The sequence below is a fragment of the Theropithecus gelada genome, chromosome 3, assembly GCF_003255815.1.
Source record: "Theropithecus gelada isolate Dixy chromosome 3, Tgel_1.0, whole genome shotgun sequence".
Lineage (NCBI taxonomy): Eukaryota > Metazoa > Chordata > Mammalia > Primates > Cercopithecidae > Theropithecus > Theropithecus gelada.
The window spans coordinates 163,207,315-163,224,660 of NC_037670.1; the positions used below are offsets into that span (position 1 = coordinate 163,207,315).

General features: G+C 47.8%; 1 protein-coding gene and 1 pseudogene across 1 annotated transcript in view; one reads left to right on the forward strand and one right to left on the reverse strand.

The window, feature by feature from the left end:
* Nucleotides 1-935: 935 nt before the first annotated feature.
* LOC112621694 lies at nt 936-5,496 on the forward strand (annotated as a pseudogene).
* Nucleotides 5,497-6,296: 800 nt separating this feature from the next.
* The window catches only part of ATP6V0A4 (ATPase H+ transporting V0 subunit a4), a 67,786-nt gene continuing 56,736 nt past the window's right edge, over nt 6,297-17,346 (reverse strand). Inside the window, exons 19-21 of the mRNA XM_025379797.1 lie at nt 16,964-17,081; nt 9,283-9,454; nt 6,297-6,722 (exon numbers count right to left, since the gene is read on the reverse strand). Coding sequence (XP_025235582.1) covers nt 6,629-6,722; nt 9,283-9,454; nt 16,964-17,081 — 384 coding nt within the window. The 3' untranslated portion in view covers nt 6,297-6,628. The remainder of the gene's footprint in view (nt 6,723-9,282; nt 9,455-16,963; nt 17,082-17,346) is intronic.

A 17,346-nucleotide genomic window follows, 5' to 3' on the forward strand; every position in this document is an offset into this window, starting at 1 on the left:
TTTTTTTTTGAGACGGAGTCTCGCTCTGTCACCCAGGCTGGAGTGCAGTGGCCGGATCTCAGCTCACTGCAAGCTCCGCCTCCCGGGTTCACGCCATTCTCCTGCCTCAGCTAATTTTTTATATTTTTAGTAGAGACGGCGTTTCACTGTGTTAGCCAGGATGGTCTCGATCTCCTGACCTTGTGATCCGCCCGCCTCGGCCTCCCAAAGTGCTGGGATTACAGGCGTGAGCCACCGCGCCCGGCCGTTAAAATTAATTCTAAAGGACTGGTTGACATTTTATTCTACTGTTTTTTGTTATACTGATTTTTTTTTAATCAGAAATAATTGGGCCACAGTAGATCTTTTTTAACCTGAGTTTTGTGTGTGGTGTGTGATGTAATTTGTTTTGCAATATCAGATGAAATTTTCATACTCCATTTGCCTTCAGCCACAAACTAACAGTCAATGCCCCACCCCCACTCTCTACAGCAGCAGGAAAAAATAAGTCCAGATCAATGTTGCCCATAAGTTTCTCACCTCTGTATATTCCTTGGACAGCCTTCCAATTTCAGGCTCTTTTGCTCCCCTCACCGTGGCCAAGTCTTAGACGGAAGTTGGAGCACTGATGGCTTCTCAGGGGTGTCCAGACTTGTGTTCCCAAGACGCCTGGCTCCCTGATCTTATCCTCTCCTTTCAGGTCGGGTCTCAGATCAGGAATCTTTAAGGGCCAACTTTGCATTCTGGGCAAGTGAATGACACCTAGGGCACACCCTCTTCTCAGCAGTGTGCACCTGATCCCCTTTTAAAGGGGAAATTACATTTCTTGTTAAGACAGAAAGAGGCTGCCGAACTTTGGAGGAAATTACTGTTGTTCTCAGGACAGCTGGAGGAATTTCTGAAAGAGAACACCTAGGCAAGGGGCAGAGGGAAGCTTTGCCCTTGCAAAAATTTGCTCACAGCCATTGTTTAGACTTAAGGGGCAGGTTCATGCCCATCCTGTCGGCCACATCCTGCAGGGTAGCAGGCATTGTAGCCGCTGGTATAGGCCATGGTGCCCGCCACCGTGGAGCCGCCTGTACTGTACATGGAGCACCCTTTGCTATGCCAGGAGTCACTGAGTGGCCAGGCTGTGAGCCAGTCTTGGGTCAACTCTGTGGGCCTCAATGTCCCTGCTTCTGTTCGTTATTTCCATACAGACATCAATGTGCCCGACTTCCCTGATTACCATTGCATTGAGATTTTTGATGGGGCAAAGTCTTCGAAAGAGGATGGCAAGGCTAGGAAAGGGTTCTATTTGGCAACTGCAACACCTGCTGTGGGTGTCACATGTGCTGCCAAGAATGTCATCTCCCAGTTTGTTTCCAGCATCAGTGCTTCTGCTGATGAGTTGGCCATGTCGAAAATTGAAATCAAGTTATCTGACATTCCAGAAAGCAAGAACATGGCTTTCAAACGGAGAGGCAAATCCCTGTGTGTATGCCATCAAACCGAGAAGGAAATTGACCAAGAAGCTGCAGTTGAAGAGTCCCAGCTGAGGGCCCACAGCATGATTTAAGGGCCAGGTGCGGTGGCTCATGCCTGTAAGACCAGCACTTGGGGAGGCTGAGGTGGGCGGATCACTTGAGGTCAGGAGTTCAAGACCAGCCTGGCCAACATGGTGAAACCCCGTCTCTACTAAAAATACAAAATTAGCCAGGTGTGGTGGCATGCGCCTGTAATCCCAGCTACTCGGGAGGCTGAGGCAGGCGAATCACTTGAACCTGTGAGGCAGAGGTTAAAGTGAGCCGAGATCACACCATTGCACTCCAGCCTGGGCAACAGAGTGAGACTCTGTGTCAAAAAAAAAAAAAAAAAAAGAAGAAGTAAAGGATGGGCTGGGAGTGGTGGCTCACACCTGTAATCCAAGCACTTTGGGAGGCCAAGGCAGGTGAATCACTTGAGGTCAGGAGTTCGAGACCAGCCTGGCCAACATGGCAAAATCCCATCTTACTAAAAATACAAAAATTAGCTGGTAGCGGTGGTCCATGCCTGTAGTCCCAGCTACTCGGGAGAATGAGGCAGGAGAATTGCTTGAGCCTGGGAGGCGGAGATTGCAGTGGGCCAACATCATGCCACTGCACTCCAGCCTGGGAGAGAGAATGAGACTCTGTCTAAAAAAAAAAAAAAGATAAAAAAGGAGTAAAGGATGAGTGCAAAGCCTATCAGGATAGCCCATTCGAGTTTCTTTACTAGGTGTTTGCATTCATCCTGTGTGCACCCATTGCAAGTGAAGATTTTGATGGTGATTACTGCCCTTGCAATGGGTCACACAGATGCATCTGGCAGGATCTGAGAGGGGCCTGCACCTCTTAACCTTGGAGCTTCCTCACACGAGTTCACCAGTGAGGATACAGTCATGTTGGTTAGAGACTGGGACTCAAAAGGCCGGGCGCGGTGGCTCAAGCCTGTAATCCCAGCACTTTGGGGAGGCCTAGACGGGCGGATCGCGAGGTCAGGAGATCGAGACCATCCTGGCTAACACGGTGAAACCCCGTCTCTACTAAAAAATACAAAAAACTAGCCGGGCAAGATGGCAGGCGCCTGTAGTCCCAGCTACTTGGGAGGCTGAGGCAAGAGAATGGCGTAAACCTGGGAGGCGGAGCTTGCAGTGAGCTGAGATTCGGCCACTGCACCCCAGCCTGGGAGACGGAGCAAGACTCCGTCTCAAAAAAAAAAAAAAAAAGAGACTGGGACTCAACTTGTAGGCTCCTTCAGTCTTTGTGTCACTGTAGAAGAGTTATTTGAGAGCAAGGTTTCTGAACTTCAAGTTGCTTGATTTGAAATATTTAAGAATTGATAATAACGGATTTGCAAACATTACTGTGAATTGAATTTAATGTTGAATACTTTCAGGCATTCACTTAATAAAACAACTGTTAAATATTGTTACACTGTCATACACTTGAAAGGTGCAATGTCTTTTAGGTAATTCTAATTTTTTACTTTAAAAACATTATTTATTTTTATTTATTTATTTATTTTTGAGATGGAGTCTCGCTCTGTCTCCCAAGCTGAAGTGCAGTGGTATGACCTCGGCTCACTGCAACCTCTGCCTCCTGGGTTCAAGTGATTCTCCTGCCTCAGCTTCCTGAGTAGCTGGGATTACAGGCGTGCACCACCATGCCCAGCTAATTTTCATACTTTTAGTAGAGATGGGGTTTCACAATGTTGGCCAGGCTGTTCCCAAAATCCTGGCCTCAAGCGATTCACCCACCTCGGCCTCGCAAAGTGCTGGGATCACAGGCGTGAGCCACCATGCCTGGCCTAATTCTACTTTAAAACTACAGAGTGGTATATAAAAATAAACAAAATAGAATTCAGGGTCAAAAGGCTGGTGATCCACTTAAGCACAGTGTTCTTTTCAGATAGTTGTTGAGATAGACAGTAGTGAGCTGAGAACCTGAAAATCATCCAGTGGCCATGGGCGCATGGGATTGGTGGATTTCTTATCCCACCATTTGCATGCTGTCTTAGTCTATTCTCCCAGTTTAGCCATCGCTGACAGTATCTCCTCCATACCCAGGGCTTTATAACCACCTTTTCTACAGTCCAGAGAGGTGGAGATCATTATTTCCATTTGGCAATGAGGGGAACAACTCCATTTCTTTCCTGAGGGCACTCATGATAAAGCATCAAAGTTGGGACTCAAACATGTACATCTTCTGACCTTAGCCATCATTCTTTTGCTCAGCCTCATTAAGTGAACATTTATTGAGCATCTAATATGTGCCTTCCACTGTGCTGGAAAAGTCATGACACTGACATGGAAGGTGACATAGAAGCTTCCTTTTACGTTTGAGCAATGCCGCTTCCATGAGCACCAGTCAGTTTTACCACACACAGGGCACGTGGGCACTTAAAAAACAGGGTCTCGGCCAGGTGCAGTGGCTCATGCCTGTAATCCCAGCACTTTGGGAGGCCGAGGCAGGCGGATTGCAAGGTCAGGAGATTGAGACCATCCTGGCTAACACGGTGAAACCCCATCTCTACTAAAAATATAAAAAATTAGCCAGGCATTGTCGCGGGCGCCTGTAGTACTCGGGAGGCTGAGGCAGGAGAATGGCATGAACCCGGGAGGCGGAGCTTGCAGTGAGCCGATCTAGCGCCACTGCACTCCAGCCTGGGTCGACAGAGCAAGACTCTGTCTCAAAATAAACAAACAAACAATAACAACAAAAAAACCAGGGTCTCATCCAAAGCATAATTTTGAATTTAATCAGCTCTTTTAGAACTTTACTAACAATGAAAATTTAGAACTGGCCAGGTGCGGTGGCTCACACCTGTAATCCCAGCACTTTGGGAGGCTGAGGCGGGTGGATCACTTGAGGCCAGGATTTTAAGACACCAGCCTGGCCAACATGGTGAAACCACGTCTCTACTAAAAGTACAAAAATTAGCCATGGGTGGTGGCAGTTGTCTGTAATCCCAGCTACTCAGGAGGCTGAGGCTGGAGAATTGCTTGAACCTGGGAGGCTGGAGGTTGCAGTGAGGTGAGATTGCACCACTAAATTCCAGCATGTCCCTGAGACAGAGTGAGGTCCTGTCTCAAAAAAAAAAAAAAAAATTAAATAAGATACTATTAAGTACTTTGTAAATTGCAAAGGCACTAAAAAAATAAAAAAGACAATGACAATGATACTTAATTCTATCAGTATAGTTACCAAAAAGATAATAATCTACATGGATAAAGTCCATTCAGACAAAACAGTCAGTGGGGCTGGGGGCTCATGCCTGTAACCCCAGCACTTTGACAGGCTGAGGCGGGAGGATAGCTTGAGCCCAGGAATTCAAGACCAGCCTGAGCAACATAGTAGTGAGACGCCCCCTACCCATGCAACTCTACAAAAAACTAAAAACGATTAGCTGGGCATGGTGGTACACCCCTGTAGTCCCAGCTACTCAGGAGGCTGAGGTGGGAGGAACATTTGAGCTAGGGAAGTTGAGGCTGCAGTGAGCTGTGATCACACCACTGCACTCCAGCCTGGGCAAGAGTGAGACCTTACCTCTCTCTCTATATATATATGCAAACATATATATATATCTTATCTTGTATATCATATATCTATCTTATCGGACTCTTAGGAGTCTGCTAGTGCAGGCACTTAAGAAATGACGCATGACTTTGGCGCCCACAGAGCCAGGGAGTACCAGGCCAGACCACTTGGTGGTTTCCCTCCCAGCACTCCATTTTCTGAACTCGTCAAAGCCTCCAAATCTCTTTCTCCAGTTACTCCAGCATAACATGCATTGACAGTAAACAAAGTCCCTGATGATGTCCTGTTGCCACACTTCTTTTCACAGGATTTAGCAATCCAGAGGGCCACACCGGGGGCAGCCCTCCCTCCAAACGAGAACATTATCTCTTCTTCCTCAGTGAAAATTCATGAGAAAGTTCCTAAGCTTGTAATGCTTAGCCCTAGACAAGGGAAAAAGGTGTTTGAGGAAGGAGGAAATGAGGAAATAGAATATGCATAATCCTTCTCTGGGATTAGTTTGTGTAGCTCTGTTGTTCAGCTTTGGCCTATAAGTCAGTAGTAAATGGTATGAAATAATTTTTTTTTTCGAGATGGAGTCTTGCTCTGTCACCCAGGCTAGAGTGAGGTGGCTCGATCTTGGCTCACTGCAACCTCCACCTCCTGGGTTCAAGTGATTCTCCTGCGTCAGCCTCCCAAGCAGCTGGGACTATAGGCGCCCCCCACCATGCCCAGCTAATTTTTGTATTTTTAGTAGAGACAGGGTTTCAACATATTGATCAGGCTGGTCTCAGATTCCCAACCTCAGGTAATCCACCCCCCTCAGCCTCCCAAAGTGCTGGGATTATAGGCATGAGTCACCGTGCCCAGTCTGGTATGGAATAATTTTGAATAAAAACATCTTTTTTTTTTTTTTTTTTTTTGAGATGGAGTGTCGCTCTTTCGCCCAGGCTGGAGTGAAGTGGTGCAATCTCTGCTCACTGCTTATTTTTTTGAGATGGAGTCTCACTCTGTCTCCCAGGCTGAAGTGCAGTGGCATGATCTCGGCTCACTGCAACCTCCGCCCCTCAGGGTCCAAGTGATTCTCCTGCCTCAGCCTCCCGAGTAGCTGGGATTACAGGCACCTGCCACCACGCCCAGCAAATTTCTGTATTTTTAGTAGAGACGGGGTTTCACCATGTTGGCCAGGCTGGTCTTGAACTCCTGACCTTGGGTGATCCACCCGCCTTGGCCTCCCAAAGTGCTAAGATTAGAGGCATGAGCCACTGCATCTGGCCGAATAAAGACATCTTAAGGAAAAAGTGAATGACTCAGATGTTTATTTTCTCAAATACAATATTTAAAATATTGCAAGAAGACATCTGTTTAGCATTCTCCCCTCATTTCTCAATTATTTTATTATTTGAGAATTAATACCCCACACGAAGACAAAAATCACTTGCCAAAGTCCTTCTTCTCTGACATGGTTAAGTCGTGTCAAATCCACAGGCTGATATCCAAATAATACACAGCTTCATGCTTCAGGTGAGCCAAGAACAACCTTCCCATTGAACGCCTTGCAGGGGCTGATACCAAAGACAGACTGAACTTCTTTCATTGGCAGGGAGACCGCTGCGGGAGGTGCAGCCCTCAGCCTACTCCTCGGCTGTGCCATCCAGGATGTGTTTAAAGGAGAATGGAGAAAACTTGTAACCATCGCCGACATAGAACTTGTTCTGGAACTCAACCCTGTTGTTGTGGGGAGGGCGTGGGGTAAGAAAAGGGAGATTGAAACACATCAGTTAGAGGCTGGAAGGTGGAGGGAGGAGGCAGCAGAGCATTTGTAAAATCAAGCACAAAGTCAGAAGGGTTGGCCACGGCAGGCCCCCAGGCTGATGGCTACCATGAGAATCCTGAGGATTCCTTTTTTTTTTTTTTTTGAGACAGAGTCTCACTGCATTGCCCAGGCTGGGGTGCAGTGTCACGATCTTGACTCACTGCAACCTCTGCCTCTCAGGTTCAAGAGATTCTCCTGCCTCAGCCTCCTGAGTAGCTAGGGCTACAGGCACATACCACCATGCCTAGCTAATTTATATATATGTGTGTGTGTGTGTGTGTGTATATATATATATTTTTTTTTTTTTTTTTTTGAGACGGAGTTTCGCTCTCGTGGTCCAGGCTGGAGTGCAGTGGTGCGATCTCAGCTCATTGCAACCTCTGCCTCCCAGGTTCAAGCGATTCTTCTACCTCAGCCTCCTGAGTAGCTGGGCTTACAGATGCCCACCACCACGCCCAGTTAATTTTTGTATTTTTAGTAAAGACCAGGTTTTGCCACGTTGGCCAGGCTCGTCTTGAACCCCTGACCTCAGGTGATCCACCCACCTCAGCCTCCCAAAGTGCGGGGATTACAGGTGTGAGCCACTGCACCCAGGCCATGAATCTGAGGATTTTTTAAGCCCTTCTCTCACCTGTCTCTTACCACCTTCCCCTTCCCCTCCCCCTCACTTCCTCTAGGCCACTCTGCTTGTGGGCTCATGGCCACAGCACAACAACTCTTCCCTCACAGAAGGAGCTTCCCCACCCCCATCACAAGCCAAGATGCCCTCACTGTGCAGTGCTCTCTCGTGTCGTCTTCCATTTCCATCCAATCCTAAAATGTGGGACTCGCATACTGTAGAACGCAAAGACCCTTGACCTACATTTTTGTAAATGATCATGCAGGATCATTTATGTTTTGTTTTATTTATTTATTTATTTTGAGACGGAGTCTCGCTCTGTTGCCCAGGCTGCAGTGCAGTGGCTCGATCTCTGCTCACTGCAAGCTCTGCCTCCCGGGTTCAAGGGATTCTCCTGCCTCAGCCTCCCGAGTAGCTGGGATGACAGGCATGCGCCACCGCCCCAGCTAATTTTGTATTTTTAGTAGAGAGGGGTTTCTCCACGTTGGTCAGGCTGGTCTCGAACTCCCGACCTCAGGTGATCCGCCCGCCTTGACCTCCCAAAGTGCTGGGATTACAGGCGTGAGCCACCGCGCCCGGCCTCATTTCTGTTTTATTAAGTTATGGAGTTTGGTTCATCTCCTCAGTGACACGGAGGGGAATGACGTCATCACGGAGGCAGGGGATGCGGTGGCTCTCCTCACTCAGTACATGAAGTGTAAAGGCTTCTTTATGAATAGTGGCCATAGAGGGAGAAAGAAAACAGCAGGGCAAGCCGTGTACAGTCTCTGCAGCTGAAGGGCTTGCTCTGCACACTCAGAATTACTGGTTGAAATATAACTTGGAAGGCAACCAGAGGCCCGAACACGTTTCCATATTCATCAACCTAATGACAGCTGGTTGTCGATGGATACATCTGTGTGTGTCCAGGGCTCCCTGTGAGCGTCTCCCTCCTGGTGGTGCCCTCCTTCTCTTTGCACTTTTGAGACTTTCATACCTTGTTGGTATAACTCCTGCACTCAGCAACAAAAGCCAAACATCCCAGATTCACTGGGCGCGGTGGCTCATGCCTGTAATCCCAGCACTTTGGGAGGCTGAGGCAGGTGAATTACTTGAGGCCGGGAGTTTGAGACTAGCCTGGCCAACATAGGGAACCCCCATCTCTACTAAAAATACAAAAATTAGCTGGGCGTGATGGTACGTGACTGTAATCCCAGGACTTCGGAAGGCTGAGGTGGGTGAATCACTTGAGGCCAAGAGTTTGAGACCAGCCCAGCAAACATGGGGAAACCCCATCTCTGCTACAAATACAAAACTTAGCTGGCCGTAGTGGCAGACACCTGTAATCCCAGCTACTAGGGAGGCTGAGACAGGAGAATCGCTTGAACCCGGGAGGTGGAGGTTACAGTGAGCCACAACTGCGCCACTGCACTGGGCAACAGAGTGAGAGTCTGTCTCAAAAACAAACAAACAAACAAACAAACAAAAAAAAAAAACGCCAAACATTCCAGATTTTCTAAGCATGTCTTCTCTGAGCCTATCTCAGATGCCACCTTGCCAATACTTGGAAGTGTCACTTGGGTTAAAGCCAATTGTAATAACAAATGAACACTGACCACCTAAAAGGGGAGGAGTAAATGAGAACAGTTAGTGTAGATAGGCGTGTCTGAGTGAGTATGAATGAGTGTGTATATATATGTACATATATTACATCGTTTAATATTATACCAACAGATGACTAAACTAAGGTTCCAAAGAGGTATGTAAGCTGCTAAAGTCACACACAGGTCAAGATTTGAACCCAGTTAGCTGGCCCCACAGCCCACTCCCTTTCCCAACACCACATCAAGCTTCCACGGCACAACCATACTTACCAGTGCAGTCGCAGGGCATGCAGGAAAGCAGAGAGGCCCTCCATGATCAGAAGGATGGCTACTGTCAGGACAGCAAATACGGCAAAAATAATAAAAACCCCAACGATTCCTCCCCAGCCTCGCATCTGAAGGCCGTTGTTCATCACCATAGTCCAGAGCACTTCAGACAGTTCTGCAAGGTATGAGATACCACTGGGATTATCTTGTAAATGGAGATTGTTATTTGTTGTATTTTTTTCATCTTTTTAATCAAAAATATTAATATGTATATATTTTTAAATAGAGACAGGGTCTCACTATGTTGCCTAGGATGGTCTCCAACTCCTGGCCTCAAGCAATCCTCCTGTCTCAGCCTCCCAAAGTGCTGGGAAATCAGGCATAAGCCACCATGTCCAGCTCAGATTATTATTATTTTTTTATTTTTATTTTTTTGAGGCTGGTTCTCACTGTGTCACCCAGGCTGGAATGCAGTAGCGCAATTCTGGCTCATTGCAGCCTTGACCTCATGGGCTCCAGTGATCCTCCCACCTCAGCCTCCTAAGTAGCTGGGGCCAGAGGAGTGTACTGTCACTCTCTGTTAATTTTTTTTTTTTTTTTTTTTTTTTTTGAGACAGAATTTCACTTTTGACGCCCAGGCTAGAGAGCAATGGCATGATCTTGGCTCACTGCAACCTCCACCTCCCAGGTTCAAGCAATTCTCCTGCCTCAGCCTCCTGAGTAGCTGGGATTATAGGCGCCCACCACCACGCCCGGCTAATTTTTATATTTTTAGTAGAGACAGGGTTTCACCATGTTGACCAGGTTGGTCTCAAACTCCTGACTTCAGGTGATCTGCCCGCCTCGGCCTCCCAAAGTTCTGGGATTACAGGTGTGAGCCACCACAGCCGGCCCTGTTAATTTTTTTTTAATAGAGAAGGGGTCTTTCTATGTTGGGCAGGCTGGCCTTGAAGTCCTGGGCTCAAGTGATCTTCCCATCTCAGCCTCCCAAAATGCTGGGATTACAGGCATGAGCCACCACATGAGGCTATACATGCAGATTATTTGTACATTATAATCCTAAATCTGTACATCCTATGATTCAACAACTCTACTCCAAGGTGGAGAAGTTTGGCACGTGTACCCTAGGGCGTTGCACGAGATTGTTTCCAGAAGCTTTGTTCCCAAGGGTGGAATTTCCATCAAGAGGAAATCAGACAAATACGTGGAGGCATATTATTCACCAAGGAAAGTAAGCAAACTATAGCTATTGGTGGCAAAATAAACAAATCCTGGTAATACAATTTACATGCAAAAAAGCAAAACAATACAATTTGTTAGAGATCGTATGTCTGTGTCTCTCCAAAATTTATATGTTGAAGGCCTAACCCCCAAAGTGATGGTATTTGGACATGGAGCTTTTGGGAGGTGATTTGGGTTAGGTGAGCTCATGAGGGTGGGGCTCTCATGTTGGTATTAGTGCCCTTACAAGAAGAGACACCAGGCAGCTTTCCCCCCCTCTCTCTGTCTCTTTTCCCCTCTCTCCACCATGTGAGGACACAGGCAGAAGGCCGCCATCTGCAAGCCAGGAAGAGGGTCATCACCAGAACCCCACTTTTCTTGCTCCCTGATCTGGGGCTTGCAGCCTCCAGAACTGTGAGAAAATAACTGTCTGCTGCTAAGTTGCCCAGCCCAGGGCGTTTTATTATGGCAGCCTGAGCTAAGACATGATTCTATTCACATAAATTCAAACAGATGCAAAACTACACTAAATTGCTAAGGGATAAAACCATGTTAAAAAGCACAAAATTTGCTATTATAAAAGTCAGGAGTGTGGTCAACACCGTGTGAGGACACAGGGAGAAAAAGAAATCCTCCTGCCCCAGACTCCCAAGTAGCTGAAACCACAGGACCACACTTGTATATTTTTTTTCATTTTAATTTTTGTACAGACAGGGTCTCGCTACATTGCCCAGGCTGGCCTCCAATTTCTGGCCTGAAGCAATCCTTCCACCTTGGCTCCGTCTTTCTTTTTCTTTTTTTCTTTTCTTTTGAGATGGAGTCTTGCTCTGTTGCCCAGGCTGGAATGCAGTGGTGTGACCTCAGCTCACTGCAACTTCCGCCTCCCAGGTTCAGGCAATTCTCCTGCTTCAGCCTCCCAAGTAGCTGGGACTACAGGCATGCACCACTACGCCCAGCTAATTTTTCTTTATTTAGTAGACACGGGGTTTCACCACGTTGACTAGGATGGTCTCGATCTCTTGACCTCATGATCCACCTGCCTCGGCCTCCCAAGTGCTGGGATTACAGGTGTGAACCACCGCACGTGGCCACGGCCTCTTCTTTGACCAGGATGTGGTTACATGAGTGTTTGCTTCACAAAAATCCACTAGGCTATATATATATTTTATGCATTTTTGTAAACATGCGAATTTTTCACAGTAAAAGTGTTTTTAAAAAGACTAAGATCCTAACCATATTTCAAAAAATGTTTAGCTAATATTTATTCAGTCACTGCAATGTACAAGGGCACATGCCAGGTACTGAGGGCATGAGGTGAATTCAGCCTCACTCTGGAAAGTGGCTCTTTTCACTCTTCAGCGGTCACGGGTCCCCTCTGAAATCTGAAGAAAGTCATGAATCCTTTCTCCAGAAAAATGCACACAGAGACGCCCAACGACATCTTATATGTAGTTTCAGGGGATTAACAGACAGCCTGAAGTTCAGCCACAGACTCCAAATAAAGAGTCAAGTCAGAGGAATTCAAAGTGGTTTCACATATTATCTCAGTAAGGCCCGTATCAACCCTATAAATTAGGTTTTATGATGCCCGTCTTACAGATAAGGAAACTAAAGCTCCGAGAAGTTCAGGGACAAACGCCACACAGCCCTCTCTGGCCTGTTCCTATGACACCACCACCCGTCCCTCACTTCCCTACCCCTTACCTTCTCAGCTGTTCCCACACCCCCAGCTCCACAGGTCTTTTCTATACACTTCTTGCATGCCCATGGAGTCTCTCAAAGGCTGACAGTGGGGAATGTTTTAAAAGGCCCTGAGGCGAGTGAAATCCAAGAGGAGGGAGGTCATGGATGGGTATCGGAAAAAACCCAGACTCGTCGCTGAGCTCCTGCCTCCAGCTAACCGCCCTACAAGGGCTCTCACTGTCCAAGCTATGCGAGTAAGGGCCCACGTCTAGGTGTCCCTGGGCACGGAGCACGTGCGACTGCTTCTCCCCTAGTTATCATGCCCAATAGCCTGGGAAATGCGCCTGGCAGGGAAATACCATCATTACATCCTTGGCTTGAGGCTTGAAGACCCCCGCTAAAAGGTCACCACGATGTGGCCCAGAGAGATAGAGGCCTGTCACTTGCAAGTGGCTATCAGAACATGACAAAAGCAGAGACATAGAATGCAAGGAAGAGGGTCCCTGTTTGCTTGCTGACTCACAAGTTCTGGTTTTCTGCCTGCTACAGTGGTGCAGAGTCTCTCATCAATGGGAACAGCTTCACCCCCGTGTGGTTAGACCCACACTTGAGTGCTTAGCATTCGTGTGATCTTCACAGCTCAGGCTATGTTCGTTTCCTTACATAAACTCACATACGCAGACTTTCACATGCACACGAATGCTTAGATGCACACACTCAGCCCTGCGCGTACCCGCAGCGCAGACACCCACGAGCACGTCTTCACTCCTGTGCACTGGTGTGCATTTGTGTGAAGTGGCTATCCCAGGACTGTCACTCACTTTGTTCCTTTTTTTTTTTTCTTTTCTTTTTTGAGACAGAGTCTTGCCGTGTCACCCAGGCTGGAGTGCAGTGGTGCGATCTCAGCTCACTGCAACCTCCAGCTCCCAGGTTCAAGTGATTCTCCTGCCTCCCAAGTAGCTGGGATGACAGGCGTGTGCCACCACACTCAGCTAATTTTGTATTTTTAGTAGAGAGGGGGTTTCACCATGTTGGCCAGGCTGGTCTCGAACTCCTGACATCAGGTGATCCACCTGCCTTGGCCTCCCAAAGGGCTGGGATTACAGGCGTGAGCCACCGCCCCTGACCCCACTTTGTTCCTTAAAGTGGATCTTAGCGCTTCAAGTCATCAGTGGTGCTAATGTTGGTCTTCAGCTCCAACCTCAGCAGCAGTTTGAAGGACTTGGGTCATACCAGGGATGAGTCTAAATAAGACAGGAGGACTTCTGGCCAGAGGACACCCCAACACATAGTGCCAAACTCTGGCCCAGTGACCTGAGATTTAGAGGGTAAGTTGTTATTGCAACAGAGTTTAGCCTAGCCTGACCAGTACAGGAGGCTAACTACTAGAACCACTGATGAAAGCCCCGGCACACAAAGGTTAAATTTCTTGTGTAAGTGACTCAGCCAAAAGTGGTAGAAAAGGGACCAGAATTTAAGTCAGTGTTTTAATTTTTTCCCCATTCTTCCACATTACCTCTTTAAGCAACTGTGTTAGTATGGCATGGAAGCCACGTCTAGCAGGGACTTCTAGAATGACCCAGTGGGTGAACCAGGCCAGGCAGCCATGAACCATATGGGTTTTCAGGAATCAAATGACCCCCTCAGTGTGTGCATGGGCTGGCCAGACACATAGGGCCAAACTCTGGCCCAGGGACCAAGAATACCAAAACTCCTCCTCCTATCTTATCTAGACTCAGCCCTATTATGACTCAAGTCCTCCAGCTGCTGCTGGGGTTGGAGCTGAAGACCAACATTAGCACCACTGACTGCACGAAGTGCTGAGATCCACTCTAAGGTAAACAAGTGGGTGACAGTCCTGGGATAACCACTTCACATGAATGCACAAGAGTACACAGGAGTAAAGACATGCGGCCGGGTGTGGTGGCTCACGCCTGTAATCCCAGCACTTCGGAAGGCCGAGGCAGGCAGATCACGAGGTCAAGAGATCAAGACCATCCTGGCCAACATGGTGAAACCCCGTCTCTACTGAAAATACAAAAATTAAAAAAAAAAAAAAAAAAAAAAATTAGCTGGGCGTGGTGGCGTGCACCTGTAGTCCCAGCAACTCGGGAGGCTGAGGCAGAAGAACTGCTTGAACCTGGGAGGCGGAGGTTGCAGTGAGCCGAGATCGCACCACTGCACTCCAGCCTGGTGACAGGGAGAGACTCCATCTCAAAAAAAAAAAAAAGACATGCTTGTGGGTGTCTGTGCTGCAGGTACTCGCAGGGCTGAGTGTATGCATCTAAGCGTTCGTGCACGTGTGAAAGCGTGTGTATGTGAGTTTGTGTGAGGAAACAAGCACAGCTGAGCTGTGAAGATCGCACAAATGCTGAGCACTGGAGTTTCTACTGGAAATGAATAATCACACACTTTACTGCTGTCGCTTCTATCCATTCAGCACACACCTCGGCCTGGCTTCTCTGTTCTAGGCATTATGCCAAATGCCAGGAATGCTAAGATAAAAGTCAGGGTCTTTGCTTCCAAGGAGCTCATAGTCCAGTAGGGAGACAGGCTCATCAAGACAATTACAATTGAAGCTAGGTTAACAGCATGCCCCAGAATCCCAGGCAGGCATCTTCCAGACTGGGGGACTAGGAAGGAAGATTTCCAGCTGAGTTATGAAGAAGGAATTAGGTATCAGGTGGGGAGAGAGTTAAAGAAGGGACTATTTCAGGCAAGGGGGCTGCAGGGGCAAACACCCAGAGGGGCCCTGGGAGTACTGCATCTTCAGGAGATAGTTCTTCAGGCCAGGCACAGCGGCTCACACCTGCAATCCCAGCACTTTGGGAGGCCAAGGCAGGAGGATTGTTTGAGCCCAGGAGTTCAAGACAAGCCTGGGCAACATAGCAAAACCCTGTCTCTACCAAAAAAAAAAAAATTAGCTAAGTGTAGCAGTGTGTGCCTATAGTCCCAGTTACTTGGGAGGCGAAGGCAGGAGAATTGCTTGAGCCCAAGAGTTTGAGGCCAGCCTAGGCAACAAGGCAAAACCCCGTCTCTACCAAAAAAAAAAAAATACAAAAATTGGCCCAGGCATGGTGGCATGCACCTGTGGTCCCAGCTACTTGGGAAGCTGAGGCGGTAGAATGACATGAGCCTGGGAGTTCGAGGCCATGATAGCGCCACTGCACTCCAGCCTGGGCAACAGAGGGAGATGCTGGCTCAGAAAAAAAAAAAAAAAAAAAAAAAAAAAGTGCTCCTCAGGGCCACTGCGTATGAAATGGGTGGGTCTGGAGCGCTGGTGGGGCACTAAGGAAAACTGACAAGAAACAAGACTGGAGAAGGACCCAGAGATCAAGATGGGGCTTACGAAGTGAGTTGGTGAGTCAGGATTCCTGATGTTAGGCAACCCCAGGGCTCGGATCTTTATCAAAATTGTATTTCCAATGCCTGAAATCCCAGCACTTTGGGAGGCGGAGGCAAAAGCATCCCTTGAGGCCAGGAGTGTGAGATCAGCCCGGGCAACATAATGAGACCTTGTCTCTTTTAGATAGATAGATAGATAGATGAAAGAAAGAAAGAAAGAAAGAAAGAAAGAAAGAAAGAAAGAAAGAAAGAAAGAAAGAAAGAAAGAAAGAAAGAATTGTATTTCTGGGCCTGACTGACCCTGACTGCTGTGAATTCACAAGGGTGGTGAGCACTTCCTGAGGGTCAGCTCAGTGGGCAGCAAACTGACTCCCAGCAACGCTCCTAATCAAGTCAGGCCTTCACTGAAAGGTCAGCACCTTGCAGGAGGGCATGGTAGCCTGAAAAAACATGTTCCCCCACCCGTAAGATGTCCACATCCTAATCCTAATAACCTGTCAACATACTGTATTACATAGCAACAGTGGCTTTGCGGATAAGATAAGATTAAGTTAAGAATCCTGAGAGAGGGGCGTTATCCCGGATTATCTGGATATGCCCAGTGTCATCACTAGAGTCTTCGTAAGAGGAAGGCAGGAGAGTCACAGAGAAAAAGGAGATTTGATGCTGGAAGCAGAGGTTGAAGTGATGCAAAGAGGAGCCGCAAGCCACGGAATGCAGGCAGTCTCAAGAAGCTGGAAAGGCCAGGAAACTAATTCTGCCTGCAGCCTGCAGCAGGAGCACAGCTGCCCATGCCTTGATTTTAGGACTCCGGCTTCAAAAACCTCAAGATACCAAATTGTGTTGTTGGGTTGGTTTTTGTTTGTTTGGTTGGTTGGTTGGTTTTTGAGATGGAGTCTCACTCTGTAGCCCAGGGTGGGTGCAGTGATGCGATCTCGGCTCACTGCAACCTCCTCCTTCCGGATTCGAGCAATTCTCCTGCTTCAGTCTCCCAAGTAGCTGGAGTTACAGGCGCCCACCACCATGCCCAGCTAATTTTTGTATTTTCAGTAGAGGCAGGTTTCACCATGTTGGCCAGGCTGATCTTGAACTCCTGGGCTCAAGCAATTTGCCCAAACTCTGCCTCCCAAGGTTCTGGGATTACAGGTGTGAACCACCATGCCTGGCCAAATTTGTGTTGTTTTAAGCCACGAGCATTTGTGACAGTTTGTTACAGCAGCAGTAGGAGACTATTAATACAGAGGGTGACCAACCCAGCAACGTGCAGCCAGACCCACAGAAAAGGCACACGTGCCAGGGAAAGAAGAGCCATTCTTTCGGCAAACATCCACAAATAACTCGGAGAAGACACCTTGACCTCCAAATACATTGCACCTGTTTCCCAGGGTGTTGGGGAGAGCTGACCGCGCCCCTCTCCCTCGGGCTGCTCACTCACGTGCATGAGCCAGGCTGAGGGCCCAGAGCCGCAGGTAGGAGGCTGTGTTTGAAATGCAGCCCAGGCAGTACTCGATGGTGTGGATGGCTTGGTGGACAAAGATGTCTCCAAAGTTGAACTGGAAGACAGAATTGTTTATTTCACTTCATTGAGAACTTTCTACACAAAAGTTGTTACAAATGATGCGAAGATGAATAAGACATGGGCTTTGCTGTTCAGACACTTTCAGTCTAACTAGGGGAAAAGAAATAGTAGTAGACTTAGAGAAAGAATTATCAGCACAAAGTCGTATGTTATGCATGTATTAATGTTCCCCAGCAATAGCTGAAAAAAAAAGCTCAAAGACGACAACTGGGTGGTAAGGGGAGATGAGATTTGTGCTG